Source organism: Neopsephotus bourkii, unplaced genomic scaffold (genome assembly GCF_033783945.1).
Source record: "Neopsephotus bourkii isolate Nb327-2 ecotype Australia unplaced genomic scaffold, CSIRO-AGI_Nbou_v1 NB_962, whole genome shotgun sequence".
Classification (NCBI taxonomy): domain Eukaryota; kingdom Metazoa; phylum Chordata; class Aves; order Psittaciformes; family Psittacidae; genus Neopsephotus; species Neopsephotus bourkii.
The window spans coordinates 6388907-6408196 of NW_026901456.1; the positions used below are offsets into that span (position 1 = coordinate 6388907).

General features: G+C 41.7%; 1 protein-coding gene across 1 annotated transcript; it reads left to right on the plus strand.

Moving 5' to 3' along the window:
- Positions 1 to 2672: 2672 nt before the first annotated feature.
- ETS2 (ETS proto-oncogene 2, transcription factor) lies at positions 2673 to 17839 on the plus strand. The gene is made up of 10 exons (XM_061359173.1): positions 2673 to 2841; positions 6143 to 6214; positions 9756 to 9876; positions 11394 to 11513; positions 11947 to 12147; positions 12981 to 13064; positions 13769 to 14011; positions 14162 to 14425; positions 15115 to 15233; positions 16162 to 17839. The coding sequence occupies exons 2-10, from the start codon at positions 6143 to 6145 to the stop codon at positions 16375 to 16377; spliced, it is 1440 nt and encodes a 479-aa protein (XP_061215157.1). The 5' UTR covers positions 2673 to 2841; the 3' UTR covers positions 16378 to 17839.
- Positions 17840 to 19290: the final 1451 nt, after the last annotated feature.

The window sequence follows — 19290 nt, forward strand, 5'->3', positions numbered from 1 at the left end:
TAGGGTCATACAGAACTTCTGTCTCTCTGGCTGACAGTATGCCAACACACACATGCATAAACGCACAGGTAAGAGCTAAAGAAATTGTGAAGGGGATGGACAATTCCTAAAACAGAACAAACCAGACAGGTACGAAACAGAGGGAAACCAAAACCAAACCTATTTTTTCTTTGACTCTCTAGCTTTAAGTTGCTATGTTTTGAAAATGAGCAGTGCAGAGGGATCACAAAATTATAGAGTAACTTGGGCTGAGAGGGGTGAGGCAGGCCTCTATTCCAACCTTCAGCCTGGGTTGCTTGGGGCTTTGGCCAGTCTAGACCGGAGACTCTCCACAGATGAAGCTTTCACTCGCACTGGGAACATTTATTTCCAAATATCCAGTTGTCATTTCCCCTGCTGCAACTGTGCACCTCGGGAAGAGCCTGGCTCTTTCTTTGCTCTAGCCTCCCATTAAGTAGTTGAAAATAACAAGATTCCCCATTAGCCTGCTCTTCTCCAAACTAATGAAACCCAGCTCCCTTGGCCCCTCCTCATCCATCACGTGCTCCAGCCGACAAAGCATGCACCATTTCTAAGGGAGCAAAACTGTGTTTGTATACTAACTATAAGTAGTATGTAATGAAATTAAATATTCTTCTGTAAGAAGAACTACTCTAAAAATAAGGACTCTTAATAGAGAAAAAACAGGCCACGTTAATAATTTTGCTCTGGATGCCAGAACACGAATTTAATAAGAAATAAATAACTCCCAGCCTTTCATCTTATCTTTTCGACAGATGTTTCCCCTATATAGAGGGTGGCATAATTGTTTTTGTCAGTGTTATAATTAAAATTGCTATGCAGCTGACATACAGTTTTTAATGGTTTCCCTTAGGATTATAACAGATGGTGCCTTATTAGATCAGGACTCTCCTGAAGTAAGATATGCCATTGGCATAATTAAGACACTTCTCTCGAAGTAGACTGTCACAATTTGCCCAGTAACATTTGACCTTAAGGAATGAAATACATCCCGGTGTTCTAAAGAGAAAGCTTTCTGACGAGTTTGGAAGAAATACTGGAGAATCTTTCTCCAGGGTAACAAGTTGCATGGTCCAGCTTTGGCTGTGGCCAGAAATAGCTTTTTAATGGCAAAAATAATCACAGTTTAGGCATATGGTAAAGGGTCAGTTGAAACCTGGTGAGGAATTGCAAAGTAGCAGTTGCTGGGCTCCTATTACAAGAAAAGTTACAACCATATGACACAAGTGTTAATTTGAAATGGGAGTTAGTTTAAATAAAGCAAGGTGTAATAGCAAGCTTAAAGAACAACTTTTTACACACAGTTTAGGTCCCTGGTGTTCACTGTAAATCTAGAGAAGTCGAGGGTGGCAGCAACAAGAAACTGCAGCTCCAGATTGTTTCCTCCTTACAGCTCAGTGGTTTACCAAGGGCTGTATCTGGAACCTGCGAGGTAGGTGCTGCAGGACACAGCCATACAGCTTCCCTGAGCACCCACAGCTGAAGAGCTGCTGGACAGATGGACACACGGTAGCTTCTTCCCAACTGGAGCGTGCAGCTTGATAGCTGGCAGACACGGCATGTCCGACACCAAGACGCTGTCAGAAACCGGCTCCAATGCGCAGCCAGGCTGGGGAGCTGGGAAAGACACACGGGTCCCCCCAGCTCGGTGCACACAGTGTTCAGCAGCACATAAAAGCAGTCAGTTGGAGGCAGTGTGACAAGAGAGTCCATCCACAAGGTCATATGGCTCCAACGAGCTCTGAGCAAATAAGGCAAGCAACCCACGCCTCTGGTCTGCCTCCCTACCATCTCTCCAGCCTCTCAAGGGAGGCTCACTTTGACAAACACATTTACAGAAAGCTGGTTTTCATTTTGATGGCATAGGGCTTCTTGCAGCTTTCCAAGGGCTACCAGATTTTGTCAAGGTCTGAGGAACGCCAACACTGTTTTGGAGTTGGATCTGCAATTCACAAGATGAAACTGTCAGTGCAGCTTTCACATTGCATCCAGTTTTATATTAAGAACTCCCCAAAATAATCGTAGAAGGTGCAACATGACATAAGTGCTGAATTTCCACAGCAGCAAGAACCACAGTTTACTTATGGAAACAGACTATTTGTACAGATACTTGGATTTTATGGGTTCATTCTCATGACCTTATCTATCTCGAGGATGCGTGTTAATAAAAAATAACCACGGAAAACGTTCAGCGTGACTTATCTCCTATATAGCCAGGAAAAAAACGTAATTAAATCTGTCTCTCTCAACGAGCTAAGGCTGCCTGTTCCTGTCCTCAAGCCCCGCAGCACCAGCCGAGTGGAGGATCGACCGCCAGGGTCAGGACAACGGCACCCTGCCGGTACCGAGGCCTCCAGCGGCGCAGCCGTAGCGACACCCACGACAACAACCAGTCCCGCGGCGGCGAGAGGGGCCGGGCTTGCGGGGAGGCGGGACCGGCCGCTGCCTCCTCCCCCCGCCCGCTGAAGAGCGCCTGCGAGGGCGGTTGGCGCGGCACTGCACGGCGTAGCGCGGGTGATCGCGGCTCGGCTCGGCTCGGCTTTGCACGGGGCGGCGGCATCCGCGGCTCGGCCACCAGCGCCCACACACCCGCCGCCGGGCACCCGCCTCCCGGCCCTCCTCCCGCCCCCCTTCCTCCTCCTCCGGGACTCAGCTGGGATCAGCCCGCTGCTGCTGCTGCTGTTGTTGTTGGCCGGCTCCGCCGCATCGAGGATATTTTGGCTCCCTGAGAGGCAGCGGCCACTCTCTTTCTGGACTCTTGTACGGTGCCGGTGCCGCCGCCGAGGGACGCCGAGGAGCAAGGCGAGCGCCGGGGACCAGGTGAGGTGGGGACGACAGGAAGGGGGATCTTGGCCATGGGGGGATCTTGGCGGCCGCCTGGGAGAGCCGGGCACGGCCCTCGGCTCCTATCATGAGGAACGCGGCCTGAGCGACCTCTCCCGAGGCTATGGCGAGAGCCGGCGGGCTAAGAGGGTGGCGAGAGCACCCCGTGAGGTTATCCCGGAGGCGGGCGGGCCGCGTCCGAAGCGGCGGTGAAACGGGATGCTGGGGTTGAGGCGGCTGCGCGGCGGGCAGGGAAGGGTTAATGGGCAGCGCGCTCTGGATTTGGTTAGTACTTTAAAGGGACTTCAGAAAAACGCTGGGCTGAATGATTTCCCCATCAAACTTTAATGTGGGCGAGTGTGTCATATGTGCGAAAAGTCATACCGGCTATCTCGCTCATCCCTGTTCGGGGAGCCCGAGAGCTGCACGGAGGAGCAGCGCGGCTGTGTCTTAACCTATTGGTACCAAGGTGGTTTGGCTAAAAGAAAATTACCATTTAAAAGCAAAACACCAACCAGACACCTCTGTTAAGGGTAAAAAAAAAAAACCAAACAAACAAAACCCAAGCAAACAAACAAACAAAAAAAAAAAACAACCAAAAACCAGTGGAGATGCATTGTGGGCACTAGTGTGGTTTAGTTCTCCATGGGGATGGTTCCTAGCTGAATCCAGCTGTGGGCAAGCACCTGGCTGTTGCTGAAAAGAAGTTGATCAGAATTCAGGAGTATTAGTTAATAAGTGCCTGATCCTGTTGACCCTGTTCTGCTTCACCCACTCAGCTATGCGGGGGTGTTGGAGAAGGTGTCCTGCCAGTTAAACCAATTATAGCTGGCAAGTAGCAGTCATCAGCATTAGTGGAGGAGTTGGAAGTGAGGCCCAGTCACTGACCTAGTGTCTCTTCTGAACTAAAACAGCAGCTTTTGAAGTCCAGCAGAAAGCCGTCTTTAATCCTTTGTGTCGCAGAAAGACATCCTGACATTTCAGCTCCACTCATCTTGTGATACTCTGTAAGGGTTTCAGATCTTGGGACTGGAAGCTCATACTGCAGATGGGGAGAGAACTGATGTACGATGAGTGAGGGCTATAGAAATACATAAAAACATGAGGGATTTGGCTGGAGGAAGGAAAAAGGAGTGTTACAGAACATACTAAAGATCTTCATGTGTTATGAGAAAGGAGCTTGGTGTCTAGTTTTTCGTAAGCTGTGTTGTGCCCAGGCAAGGCCACAGAACAGACAAGCAGCCTACCGTAGAGAAAGCTACCGTAGAGTGCCTTGGGTTAATGAGCAATGTTGTGTAATGAAGACTTTGTGTGAACCTTTTGTCTTAGGACCCTAAAACACTTCCAAAGAAACAAAAAAACCCAGGAAGGAGAGAATTCTAGTCCCTCTAAGCAGTGGGGAGGTCCCTAACAGGATTGATGTAGAGGCCAGGACTGCACATGAAAGTGTCAGAAATCTTATTTGTAGCCCTCACTGGGAATCAGCTCTAAAATCACTGAAAACACATACGATGTTTTCACAAATACCTTCTGATTGGTAAGGCTTACAGCTAGTTATCCCTAGGCATCAGGGCAGATTTCGAAGGCAAAGCAAAGAGTGTTAGAAATTGCCATATACTTTTTTTTAAAACCCAGCCGAATGCAAGGATAAACAGTTGTTTAAACTGCGGCAAATTTAATGAAAAGATTAGGATGCTTGCTGAGTGAGACTCATGCTGTGTAAAATTCTTTGCTGCTCAATGAGATGTGTAATTTAGATCAAATATTTGTACATGCTATTTGAGGCAAAAACCGGCTTACAGTAGATTGTGCTTTTGGGGTAGCGTTAATGAAGTGTAAGTCAAATGTTCCTTTCAGAGTCAGTTGATATTTTATTTTGATGATGAGCCCCATACATCTGATAACAGTGAAGTTGAAATGGGCCTCTCAGGTTAAGGACTCTTGATTTTTTTTCAAGTGATCAGCTATATAAAAAGATAAAAGGGTTCCTTGTCTTTGGCTGTTGAATGTGTTTATTTTCCTCTTTATTTATATGGACAGCTTTTGAATGTGCTGTTACTTTAAGCTGAGCTTATTTTGTTAAGCTCCTGATTTGCCTTCTTTTTCTGAGTTTAAGATTGTATTTCTATTTCTCCTTGTGTTAATATGGCTGAGAGAACTTGTTTGTAATAAGTGATCACAGTTTTGTGGAAATATTACTGGTGTCCTATGTGACTGCTTAAATACAAGCACACATTTTCAGGCAGTTTCTGTGGAGCAAGATAATTTAGCCCAGTGCTGTGAAAAAGGAGAAGAAAAATTGTTAAGACAACTTGCTGCAGTGTAGTCTGATAAGGTATCATTCACCAACACCTGAATTACAGCATCATGATAAATCTGAACAATGGCCATAAAACTGGCTTTATTCCTTACGTTTGATCTCTCCCAAAGGCCAGTAAAACGATATGAATCTTATCACTCTTTTCCTTACGTGATATATGGGATAACAAGTTATACAGCCTTCACACAACACTGTTCTTGGTAATACAGGCAATCCAGTATAGCTTTAACTTCAATAATACGAACATATTAATGGTGGTGCAATTATCAGCACTTTAAAAAGGATATTTTACTGAATAAGCCCTCTTCAATTAAAACTTAAGCCCTCTAAAGCTTTATAAATATGCTAATCCCATGTTTACAAAATGTGTGAGATAACATGGTTGGGTGAGGCTTTGCCTAGTAAAGGAAGGAGGTTGCTAATAGTGGGTATTGGCTTCAGTGATTATTCATGAAAGGGTGAAAGGGTTAGTACATGAAGGTGTATCACAGTGAGCACTCTGTCTCTTCTTGCTTCATTTGAAAGCTAAAGTCCAAAGTGAATCATGGTGTGTGAGCAGGAATACAGTAAGCAAAAATAGCACAAAACTGAATGGTTAAGATAATGGGTGAAAGTTGGAAAACAGAGCAATAGATTCTTGGTGGATAAAGGACTTCTGTAGGCTTTTCAGACTAACAGTATAAGGTACTAAAAGCCCTCACACTGGGTATCAGAGGCTAACCGTCCTCTTGTTTGCTCATTTCATAGCATTTTGACATCAGTAATGCCTGTGAAAGATTTTCCAGTTAAAAAGCTGTGTAAGCAAGATGGGAATTGTGCCCTGTGTGGTCGGGATGTGAGCAATGAGAAGGGAAGCTTTCTCTGGATCTCATTCTGAGAGCTGTTCTGTAGTCTGTACTGAAGCAGTCGGATACGTTTGTTAATAAGTTTGCTTCCTACGTAGCAAGATTTTTCATGTGACCTTTCTTATTTTTTCAGATGAGTGAATTTGGGATCAGGAGCATGGATCAAGTAGCTCCTGTGTCTAACATGTACAGAGGAATGCTCAAGGTGAGTAATCTTGAGCTGTTGCCTTCTAAAACCAATTGGGGCATCTCCCGGGTAATGTATTTATTGTGTTCTTATTAAACCATCACAGGAATTGTATGACCGTGAACACAGATGTTCAGGTTTTATTTACTTGTAAGCTTCAATCTTCTAGAGTATTTCTGCTTCCAGTAGAGATGTGAAAAGTGGAACTGAAATAGGAAGATGTAAATGTTATGCCCCCAACCCTCTTCCCCCAAGGAGATTCCCTCCTTCCATCCCCTAAATCCGAAGAATTTGAAAATGAGAGGTACATAAGAAATTCATTGGAGTTGGCACAGCACTTTTGCCTAAATAAAAGTTACAGGACCTGCAGTAGGGGTGGTCTTTATATATTTAACATGATGAGAGTGGCAAAGGGCTCTCCTGATATGACTGGTTAGATCCGATTCATTTCACTGAAGAAAAAGAAGTTGGTTATTCACTTCCTGTATGCAACTGTGTGAAACGGAATTCTAATCCATTGTAGGAAAACAAAGATAGTTATTAAATATATTTATCTTTCAATAGATTGTGTCTGTTACCTTGTTTTGAAAGGAACTCACAGCTGAGGACTAAGGAGAGGCAGACCGTAAAGACTCAGGTCCTTAAGGGCTTCCCTTCTCCCCATTTATACAAGTTGTTTTAAATCTCAGTATCAGTTTTTTTTACATGACATTGATTAATGTAAACCAGATGAAGATTAGGAAGACACTTTCCACTCTGACTAACTTTGAGGAATGTTCATGTTTTGAAGAATGAGTTAGTGAGATGGATATGCTAACTTCTCTGATGCTTTACGTCCCCTCTTAGCTTATGCTCCTGCCCTCAACAACAACAAAATCCACAAGAGATCCCCAACTTAACAGCTGTGTGCTCTATAACACAGTGGTTGTTCTAAGCAGTTATTTAGTATTCAGTTGTCATATAATTAAGTCAATGTAGAGTCCTGTATTCTACTCTTTTGTAGCTTTCACATTTTATTTTGTTCTGTAATAATTGCTCTTACATATGTTGAAAAACCAAATAGTAGGGTTGCAGGGCAGGTAGAATTTATTGTGTATTGGGTTTCCCCCTTTTTTTTAGTATTAAATTAAGAACCTGCTCAAACATTAATTTTCTCCTTTTTGAAATATGAAACTAGCACAGTATGGATTTTACTCATTCACATGCCACAGCATTTTTTCCAGTGACTCAGGATAAGGGTCAGCTATTTACACAAAAAGCAGGAGTTTCCAGATGGTGTTGAAAGAACTTGCCCTTTCTTCTAGGTACTAGTGATGAGTCAGTGCTTTTTATCTAGCAATGTATAAAGAATCTTTTACTAGGAGGTTTGGCAATTGTTATTAACATGTTTCATTTAGATGTGAGCCTTTTGCGGGTTGGCTTTGACTCTAGTGGTGGGGGTATCGACTGTACGCAATTTGTCTTGGTTAGACAGTGTTCAATGGAGATTTCTGAACCCAGTTAGCTGAGGCATGGTACTGTTTATCTTTTCTTCTGTGGAGCGCATGCTTTCATAATGTGTCTACTAGGACATATTGCAGCCTGTTATAAAATACAGCCATTAAAAATATGGTTCCTTATTTCTTACTAGAGTTAATGTAACTTGGGAAGATTGGGGAGGGGGATGACACATGGCACATTAAAGGCACCTGGCGCAAAAAGACTCCAAGCCACTTGAAATTTTGTGGTGAGATAAAAAGCAAAGGTAGGGAATAACCTCACTTGGAGTACAATTGTGTAAAATTCTGGTGTCCTCAACATAAAAAGGCCATGGAACTGTTGGAACAAGTCCAGAGGAGGGCCACGAGGATGATCAGGTGGCTGGAGCACCTCCCATATGAAGACAGGCTGAGAAAGTTGGGGCTGTTCAGCCTGGAGAAGAGAAGGCTACGTGGAGACCTCATAGCAGCCTTCCAGTATCTGAAAGGGGTTATAGGGATGCTGGGGAGGGACTCTTCATTAGTTTCTGTAGTGACCGGACAAGGGGTAATGGGTTAAAACTTAAACAGGGGAAGTTTAGACTGGATATAAGAAAAAAGTTCTTTCCTGTTAGGGTGGTGAGGCACTGGAATGGGTTGCCCAGGGAGGTTGTGAATGCTCCATCCCTGGCGGTGTTCAAGGCTAGGTTGGACGAAGTCTTAGGTGACATAGTTTAGTGTGAGGTGTCCCTGCCCATGGCAGGGGGGTTGGAACTAGATGATTTTGGGGTCCTTTCCAATCCTAAATATTCTATGAATGTGAGGAAATGTTAATACTTGTTTATTATTCCAGTAACATAACTCAGATTGCTTGTGCATCGTAAATGAATACTGCCCTGAAAAATCTTCACCTTGTCCTCATTTAAATCTCCTACCTTGGCATAAGCTGGCAGACCAGTGGATGCCTAAAACAAATAAGCATTTGCAAGTTGCTTTTGTCTCCAGCTCCCTGAACTGCAGTAGCTGCTATGAGCAAACTGTAGCTTTCCAGAACAATATTCTATCCTCGGGTGCTTTTACAAATCTCAGTGGCAACTTTTATCTGTCCATGCCTCTAGATACTACAGATACAGTTTTCTTGTGACGAACAGGAAAGTTGCATAAGTTGTTTTTAAATTTATTTCTTCCTCTGTTAACATTCCCTCTGTCCCCTGAAGATTAATGTGGCTGGGTGGTGTATCTAGTAAAAGTGCTAGTATTTCTAGCATACACAGTTGACACAAGTCAAGTTTGAAAGAAATTAGGTTTCTAAAATATAGCAATATTTATTGAATGTTGCCAAAGTATTAGTAGAATCCACTCTATCTGGAACATTTTTATCAGTCCTGTTCATCCCTTTGTGTATAATCAAACTAGCAGTGTTTCACTGAGCACTTGAAAGGCTGCAGAATGTGGTAGCTGGCAAATGCAGTAACACAGAAGTATAGAAGTCACATCAAAGGAGTAGTATCTGTCTGCAGGTCCTGTAAAGCTGACTGTATGGCTTCAAGTGATACGGTTCAGATTAAATTTTTCCTTTATTAAAAAAAAAAAAGAATACACAACAAAAACCCAAAACAGAGTAAATCTACTCAAGGTCTTGCACTGGCAATTGTTTTCCCATAATTATTGATCCTGCCTCTGCCATCAAGTATTCATCAAGTGAATAGTCAATTTCAAGGGTTAAGGAAATAAGGATTTCTTTAAAATATAACTAGAAATAAAGAAATAAATAGCTGTACACACGCATGTGCATTCCCTGTTGTTAAAACCTCATTTGCAGGTTAACTAAGAATATCCTTACTTGGCTTTACTGCAACCTGCAGAACATGGCACCCACCTAGCACTGTGGTCTGAACATCAAGTGTTTTGTATTAACGTACAACAAGCTATGCTATCATTGTGTTTATATTTCAAGGGCACAAGTTAGCTGATGGAAGGTAGTACTTGTGCATCATCTTCAAATCTAGGAAACCTAACCCAGGCACTTTCCAGCCGTGAAGTCGATAGTGCTCTAGCAAAATGCTCACATTGTTTATATTTTTGTTTGTGTTGCTTTTCAGCGTCAACCAGCATTTGACACCTTTGATAGCTCAAACTCTCTTTTTGCTGGATACTTCTTCTCACTAAATGAAGATCAAACTCTTCAGGAAGTGCCAACAGGATTTGATTCTACTTCTTACGGTAACTCTTCGCTTGGTTCCTTATTCCAGTCAGCAGATCAGAAATCTGTGGGGTCTAACTACCAATTCATGGCTATGCCCTTACATGGATTTCCCAAAAAAGAAGTAGTTTAGTACACAGACTTCTGTGTACATGCTTGATTTTGCCCATGGGAGTTGTTCTGTGGATAGTTGCTATTCTCTGTACTGAAAAGGAATGGGAACTGGGGTTTAGTTCCCTAATAGACTGACTGTCCATGGAAGAAGCCTTAGTAGGTATAAAAACAGAACTAAGAGAATTTAAAAAATAGATAAATAATTTTATTATATAATAATTTAAAATTGCAACATCTCAACCATAATCAAAATGCAAGTACTCTGCAAGGTCCTTTCTTGAAAACTGTGGTTGTAAATCCCAGGGTGTTTTACTCAATACATTAAAACCCGGGGATGGGGATGTTTACAGATCCTTTTTTTTTTTTATTGTGTCTGTATGTAGGACAAACCTATCAAGAGTTCTCTAACAATCCTTGCCTAGAATCCCTGACAAAACATGAGGGCTTATTGAAATGTAGACATTTTACCCTATACTATCTTTATCTCCCCTTGAGGAAGGAAAAACACCCAACCCTCAAGCCTCTGAAAAGCAGTCCTTTGTTCTAATGTGATTCTAATCAGTCACCCGCTCTGGTCAGCAAAGCAAGTCCCAGCAGATATTGAGCATGGGTGTGGTAAAAATAGAAGTTAAGCACAGGCTGGTAATGAGCTCCACTTGCTGGGTCAAGTGGAGCATGTAGACAGTCTAGGAGAACGAGAAGAGCTGCACAGCTTTATGAACTGACTTGGAGTCTGGCAAGTTCATCACCTTTTTATACCCTGCCACCGTTACATGACGCTGGTGCAGCAGAGCTCCTCCAAATGCAACCTTGTGTGCGAGTTCTCAGAGGCTCTCGAATGTTCAGGGATGCAGTTGTGAATTGCTGAAGTTGTCTTCAAATTGCCCTTAGCTTAATGGTCCTGACCACAAAGTATCAGTAAAAGGCTTCCTAATCTGAAACACTGCTTTCTATTCCATTGAAATAAATAGTGCAAGCTGGTTCTTCACAACCCCACTATTAGTTACTTAGCTCTCAAACTAAGTGAGGACTGTCTGGTGTTATAAGGAAGTCTGAGGTCAAGCTATAGATGACAAAATGGGAATAAGCAGTCTTATATTTCCTTAAAAAAGAAAAAGTCAAGTTCCCCTGCAAAAAAGGCCCTTTATGTAAGTACTAAGAGTAAAGGAGGATCACGGAAAGCTGCAGAACTTTAATTTAGCGTGATGCAACTTCTATCCAACTAGTAGCATAGAGATTTTAGCGTTGATATATTAAGTCAAAGAATATATCAGAAAGCTGTTTCTGGGTCTAAAATACCTAGTTTCCAGCATCCTTTTCTTATTCTTCAGATAGTGCAGCAAAAACCTGTCACTCCTTTCACTGGCCTAAAAGTTAATGTATCTTTTTTTTTTTTCCCCTCCACCCCTTTTCTTTCTTGTAGAGTCTAACAACTGTGAATTGCCTCTGTTAACCCCATGCAGTAAGGCTGTGATGAGTCAGGCCTTGAAAGATACTTTCAGTGGTTTCACAAAGGAACAGTGTCGGCTGGGTATCCCAAATAGTAAGTGTTTTCTATTTATAAGCATTTTTGGTTTTAATGCTAAGGAGGAGGCTGAATAGCGGCTCTTTCAAAAGAGAAAGAATGATGTCAGTAGGAAATACAAGAATGGATCCTATGTGAATCTGACACAGCTTGACTTGGAAAGACCAGACTTGCTGGTATTAAAAATGGGTGCATGAAGAGCTCATGCTTTGGCAGCATAAGAGAGAATCAAGTAAGCTGAGGACATCTCTGGTTACAAGTGAATGCAGAAGAACAATAGAGGACTGTTTTTCGTTTTGGGTTTTTTTTTTTTAATTCAGTAGTTTCATTCTGTATTCATTCAAAACTAAGCAACTTGGGTAAACAGTTTTGTCCATTCACTGCCTTCTAATTAAGATTATTTCACAAAGGTCAGGAGTTATCTCTAAATGCGCAATACTTTGTCTTGCAGATCCCTGGTTGTGGACTGAACAGCAAGTTTGCCAGTGGCTTTCATGGGCTACTAATGAGTTTAGCTTGGTAAATGTAAACTTCCATCAGTTTCTTATGAGTGGCCAAGACTTGTGCAACCTGGGCAAGGAGCGTTTCCTGGAACTGGCACCTGACTATGTGGGTGATATTCTGTGGGAACACCTGGAACAGATGATAAAAGGTAATTATAGAGCCAGAAAGCTTTTGTTTTAAGGCTCTTCTAATAGAAACACAAATGGGACTCTTTCCAACACTTGTTTCACTATGAAGGGCTTTTATTACATGTGAAGACTCAAAATGAACTTTAAAATTTAGTTCTGATAATGCTTTTATTAACCATTAATAAATTCCTGGTATGCAAAGCACACACATATCTGCAGAAATCTTTCAGTATTCAGGCTGAGTTCTGTTGTGGTCAGGTTTTATTTGGAATAATCATTGAAATGAGATTAGGATAAGACTACTGTAATACCCCATTTAAAAAGATAAACAAAAGGTGCACAAAATTTGTTCAGTTCTCATTACAAGTTTTTGGTTTTGTTCTTTTAATGTAGTGTTTTGAGGTAATTCAGTGAATGAATATCAAAAAGTCAAAGACACCTGTAGGTGTCTCGGGTGGACATTGATGGTATTGCTAAAACCGTACATGCAGTGCTTTGTGAAGTCCATGAGGTTTGGAGTGTAGCATTTGGTAGTTGCATACATTAAGGACTTGGACTTTAAAATACACCGCAGTTATGTTGTTTCTAAGTTTCATGTTAAAATTCAATTGGTATTATGGTTTTCAAGCCTGTTGGAAATCAGTTAGATGTTTTTGGTGTGGGGTTTTTTTTGTTTTGTTTTGTTTTTCAAGGGAGAGAGTGCAGTGGAGTGTATTTGTAAAATTTACATGAATGAGGACCCCAAAATACTCATGAGAGTTGGAAGCATTTTGTGGCCCACAGGTCAGACAAATAAAACTATAAAACCAAATTAAAGTTTGTTTTTGGTTTTTTTCCCCTCTTCTCTCCTCAGACAGCCAAGAGAAGACACAGGATCAGTATGTGGAGAATTCTCATCTCACCTCAGTTCCTCACTGGGTCAATAATAATTCCTTAAGTAAGTATTTAATGAAATTAGACGTTTTACATCTCTGTTTACTGTAATCATGTCACAGATCTGAATAGTCACTGTGCTTGAAGGGAGCACTTGACTTCAATTGCTACGGCCTTTTTTCCTAGTATTGTTAACTGTCATCTAATTCATATCAGAAGTCTTTTGAAGACTTTGAGAAAATCAAATTTCCTCTTGGTATGCCAAAGCCTACATCTGTGGAGCAGAATGACTGCTCCCACTTCTATCAAACACAGTCAAAAACTAGCATCACTGGGGAGCAGTAAGAGCTATATTTAGGCTTTTCTGAAGACTCTGGAAGTGAAATTTACCTTTTCAAAGTGTGTGGGACGCAGTGCTAGCTCCCTTTAATTAGCGTTGTATTTCATTCTACCATAATCAATCTTCAGCTCAACCTTACTACGCCACTTAATGATGAGGGCCTTACTCAAAACCATTTAAGCTTCTTTAGCTTTCTCTGTAGCCTGTAGTTTCCTTGAAGAACAAATAATAGATGTATTTGTGATCAAGTTACAGAGGGAGATTTACAGAATCCGATTTGGAGCCCAAAGCACCTAGCTTTCTCTTAGATATTCATGGGTAAATTATTTCTTTGTGGCACAGCTGTAGTGAGGTGCAGGAGGTTTATTAGTGTGTTTAAGGGTCTGCAGGGCAAATCATCTAATGAATTCTCTTATTTCTTTCTTCAGCTGTAAATGTAGATCAGAACTCCTACGGTATGCAAATGCCTGGATACCCTAAAGCCCTCAGTTATCCCAAACCTAGCCTCCTGACAGATGTCTGTCAGACTTCCACAGTACCGAATCTCCTTAATCCAGAACAAGAGTTTTCATTGTTCCCTAAAACCCAAGCAGATGCTGTTGGTGTCAACTACTGTGCAGTAAATCAAGATTTTCCAAGAAGCAATCTGAACTTGCTCATAGATAATTCTGGTGAGTTGTCATCTGCATAACCATGGGTCTGAGGCCATATTCTGTATGGCTTTTCCTCCTTTCCGTAATTGATATATACAAGCTAGATTGAGTAGGATAAAAATAAAACCTAACCAAACCCAACACTGTTTGTTTGTTTGTTTCATAAAGGTAAGCTTAGAGAACATGAATCTAGTGACAGTGGTGCGGAAAGTTATGAAAGCTCAGATTCAATGCTGCAGTCCTGGAACAGCCAGTCGTCATTAGTGGATTTACAGCGTGTGCCATCCTATGAGAGTTTTGAAGATGACTGTAGCCAGTCCTTGTGTCTGAGCAAACCTACAATGTCTTTCAAAGACTATATTCAAGAACGAAGTGATCCTGTAGAGCAAGGGAAACCAGTTATACCGGCAGCAATTCTAGCTGGCTTTACTGGTAAGTAGTGAAGCAAAATGGTCACTCCTATTCTTATGTAACATCAGTATTCTCTATAAATATGTACTTTATTGATAGTTGTATAGTTGTAAGGTATGCCTTGCAATGTAGTCAAGAGACCCCGACTCTTAAGAGCTTCAGTTTTAAATGTTACTGAAGAAAGTCTCGTAGATCCATATGTCTAAAGCAAGGACAAGCAGGTGTGCCAGAACACTTAAAAATCAAATGCACTTTTTGATCTGCCTGAAAAAGAGGGAAACTTGGAAATAAAACTACTGTACTTGGGAGTTTCTGCAGGTGTTGGCTTGCCTGTAAAAACCTTGTTCCTACAGTCCTTGCCGAAATCTGTTTTCACTTTAGAACACAAAGGACTGCAGGACAAGCCCTGGAGCTTTGAATGCAGCTGATGGGAAGTGGGAGTGAAGGTTAAGGAATCTATATGAAAGGGAAAGCCGTGCCTTGTGTCAAGTCCTATGTTTTCTTTGAAAAGTAGACTTTTAATTTTAATATGTATAGGAGCAGATTTGTATTACAGAGAAAAACCTTAGTTTTTTTGCTAAAAAAAAAAAAAATATCACAGTAATTGCAAGACCTACCCTGAGATATGAGTATGGTTACATGCATTGGTTATGGTAAGAGCTTGCAGAAGTATTAATTGTGGCTTCTCCCCACCCTTTTTTTCTCAACAGGCAGTGGACCTATACAGCTATGGCAATTCCTTCTGGAGCTACTGACTGACAAGTCATGTCAGTCATTCATTAGTTGGACAGGAGATGGATGGGAATTTAAACTTGCTGACCCAGATGAGGTATGTGGCTAACTGTGATGAACACAAACATTTAAGGTCTGATCCACCATCTGTGGGCCTAGTCTTGAATATAAAGCGTTTACATGATCAGACACTTGCTGAAATCTCATCTGCAAATGCTTTATTGTACAGTCAGGATTGCTGTGGAATGTTTCCCCCTTTCCTCCCCCCCAAGGATATTAGCATTTGGTTGTAGTTAGGAGAGCATATTTTATAGCTTGAAATGTAAAGGTAGTATACCAAGTTTGTTCTTCAGACAGTGGAATACTGTAAGATTAGTTTACTGGATGTAGCTGAATCAACAATGCCTTAGATTGCACAAAGGCATGGGGAAAATGCCTTCTGCCTGTTGCTGTTCTTTTAGATACACAGTAGTGCCACTTTTGAAGTATTTTGGGAACTTAGAGCTTTAGTCATTAAAAATAAACAGAATGCATTTTCGTTTTCTGATACAGTTACCAGCAGGAAAGTTATTGTATCAAGGGCTGTGATACAAAGGCTTTATTTAAAAAAGAAAAAGGGCAGAAATCATTGACCCCAACAAACATCTCTTTCAGCTTCCAGTTAAAGACCTGTCCTGTGCTGCTCAATAGCAAATTAACAGTTAAATGATGTCCTCTTGAGAGAGAGGAGACTATGTTTCCTGTAAACCTGATCACCTTAAACTCATTTTGACCTATCCACTATCAATAGCTATCCTTATTGCTGATACCAGCCACTTGCTCCTAAAGCTGCTACTGATAATTTCCTGGGGTATGTTCAGTTGTGGGGTCAGTCAACAACTCATCTTTTATCTGAGTTTGGGACATCCAAAGCAAGTAAAATGCCGTGACTGAAAAAGGGCTTTGATAACTGTTTATCAGCCATCGACTAGAAGAACATGACTTGAATAAACCCTTTGCATTTCTCTTTCTTTTCGGACTGCCAGGTGGCACGGAGGTGGGGAAGGAGAAAAAACAAGCCAAAAATGAACTATGAGAAGCTCAGCCGAGGCCTACGCTACTATTATGACAAGAACATCATCCACAAGACTTCAGGGAAACGCTATGTGTATCGCTTCGTGTGTGACCTGCAGAACCTGCTGGGGTACACAGCAGAGGAGCTGCACGCAATGCTGGGGGTGCAGCCCGACACAGAGGACTGAGCCCAACAGCGTGATGCTGCAGGGGCGAAGATCACGCGTTGGGACTGTGTCTGGGAACCGTCTGTAGTAGTCAGTTCTTCTGGCTGTTCAGATGGCTGCAACTGTTGGGAAATAAGGACCTTACCCGATTTTTTTGTAACCAGGGAGAGCTGGAAGGAAGTGGCCTTATTTCATCAGTGGCTTTGGGTGTTGCCATGTCAGGCACTTGAGCAGCATGGAAGTCAGCACAGACCCTAGCTCTGTCATGAAGATATGGAAATGCTCTCGGGTTAAGCATTTCGACTACCTGTACTGCCGTATAAAGTGTTTTGGCTACTTACACTGCCATTAAAACTGGGTTGGCTTTAAAACCAAAGGTTGGATGAGAAATCAGTGATGCAGCAGAACTGTTGCTCAGATATTTTAAAATACCATCGTCCTTGCTTACATGTAATATAATGCAATTTATTAAAAAAACAGCAGCAAAAAAGAACCCCAACAAAGGTAATTTATTTTAAATGAGCAGTAAGGAGAATTGATATTAGTTTTGTTCCAAAGCACGTTTTATGATTATTGTTATTATTATTGCTCCTCCAGAAATGTGCTGCATAGGTACATAAACACTCTGTGTCCAAAACCAGATGTAGCAACCGTTAACAAAAGAAAAGACCCTGTAAAGAAGGGAAGGAAAATCGTACCATTTCAATATTGTTTGTATATATTCTGTGATTCTTTTTGAAACTCTGTAATGTTCCTATTTAACAGATACTGTATAGTGTAAATTAAACTAATTGTGTGTGTGTTTTGAAATAGGATGAATGTAAACTTATCAAATGGATTTTTTTCATGTTTGTCTAGGATATACAACCTTCTGCAAATATTTAATTGGCCTGAGAGACAACATAAGTGCTCAGTGTGCATGCATATGGTATGCCTACGATATGAAATGGGGGGGGGTGGGGAGGGAGGGCTGCCTCAGTATTTTGCCAAGACTCAAGTTGGCAATTCTTTGTGCATTTTGGCATTTTTACAAGAAACTGATGTTATATTCTGGGACATAAAGGGCCTGTTTGTGGTTTCTTCTGTAACTGAAAATGAAAATATTAATATGGCTAAAATTACCTTTTTTTCTTTATAAATGGCATCTGTTTTTCAACTTCTATGCATGTCCTCTGAAAAAAAAATTTATATACAAGCCTTATTTTTTCAGTTGACTTGTCTCTTCCTGCAGTTTATCCTGTATGATTAAAATATGAATTCTATTTTTGGAAATAACTGTGACTCCTTTTCAAAGATCAGGAGGGATTTATGTAGCAGCTATTTTTACTGCAAAATAAAAAAAAAAGAAAGAAAAAATTCACTGGAAAAATGTACTTTGTAAGAAAGCTTTATTTTTTATCTGAGCTTGATGTACATTTAATTGTGTTGTACAGTGTGAGAGGTTTTAACATGAGTCTTCATTAAAACCTCTTGAATAAGAAAATGGTGCGTGTGCTCTTTGAAACTTCCCAAATTAGAGAAGTTCCTTTTTTTTGTTTATTTGTTGGTTCAACCATTGTCCATCCAACCACCACCCTCAGTCTCTGCAGGATTAAAAAAACCCAAACAAATCCACAAACCACCACCCAAACAGCCAAACGTACACTGGTAGGGAGCTTGATTCTGCAAAAGTGCATAGGCTGATGGTTTGGGTCGGAAGGGACCTTAAAGCTCATCCAGTTCCAACCCCCTGCCGTGGGCAGGGACACCTTCCACTAGACCAGGTTGTTCAAAGCCCTGTTCAACCTGGCCTTGCATGCTGTCAGTAATGGGGCAGCCACAGCTTCTCAGGGCAACTTGCACCGGTGTCTCACCACCCTCCCAGGGAAGAACTTCATAATGTCTAATCTTAAATCTATCCTCTTTCAGTTTAAGGCCATTCCCCCTTGTCACTATGTGCCCTTGTAAGAAGTCCTGCTCCACTTTTCTTGTAGGCTTCCTTTAGGTACTGGAAGCTGCCGTAAGGTCTCCCTTAGAGCCTTCTCTTCTCCAGGCTGAACAACCCCAACTCTCTCAGCCAGTCTTCATAGGAGAGATACTCCAGCCCTTCTATACTTGTCTCCATTCCTCTACCTTACAGAAAAGTAGGAAATGTGAAAACATTTGCTCTTAAGCACGTATTTAAAAAACAGTAAATGTGATTATTAATAAAAATGGTGTTTCCCCTAGGCTTTTTGATCTTTCTACCAAACTGTGGCTGTGTCTTGATGTTGCTTTCAGAGTAGTCACCCTGTTTTGGCAGAATGTTAAAAATTTGGAGAGAAAGGATGGGGTTTTTTTTTCTGAGGGTGTGCCTTTCTAAATGGAGGGAGCTGAAAGGATAGCTGTGAGTCTTGCAGCATGGCCCTTGGTCTTCCCTGAACAGTTGCAGACACCGTCCTTCAGCCTTGCTTTTCATTGTCCCTGTGAAGGAAAAGAAGCTTTCCACATCATTCCTCCTTTCACATCCACTGCTGCTGCAGGACTAGGTGCATCTCAGTGGGTGTTAACCCACAAACTAGTCTCACACTAAAGACTAAGAGGATATGAAGGCATAGAGAGCTGCACTCCCCTGAGCTGAGCCAGAACCTGGCACCAAGTGGAAAAAAATCCCCTCAAACCAGCAAGTTTTCCTGGGCTTTGGGTAACATCCTTAAAAACAGTGCTACGTGTACCTGCCTTTCAGCTGTGATCCTAACCAGGGGAAGATGCCTTATTTTGCAGGAAATAATGCAGTCGGTCTGTCACAATGAATATGTTGGGTTTTCTTCCCTGTGTGTCTTTCTCACGCTGTGGCTGCAGAGCCCTAATCATCCTCTCAACCTGCACAAGTCACATTTTCAATCTATTTTCCCAGAACACAGAACTGTTTCTTCATTTAGACTGAAAGTTTAGTTGCCTCTTGAGTCGCAACTG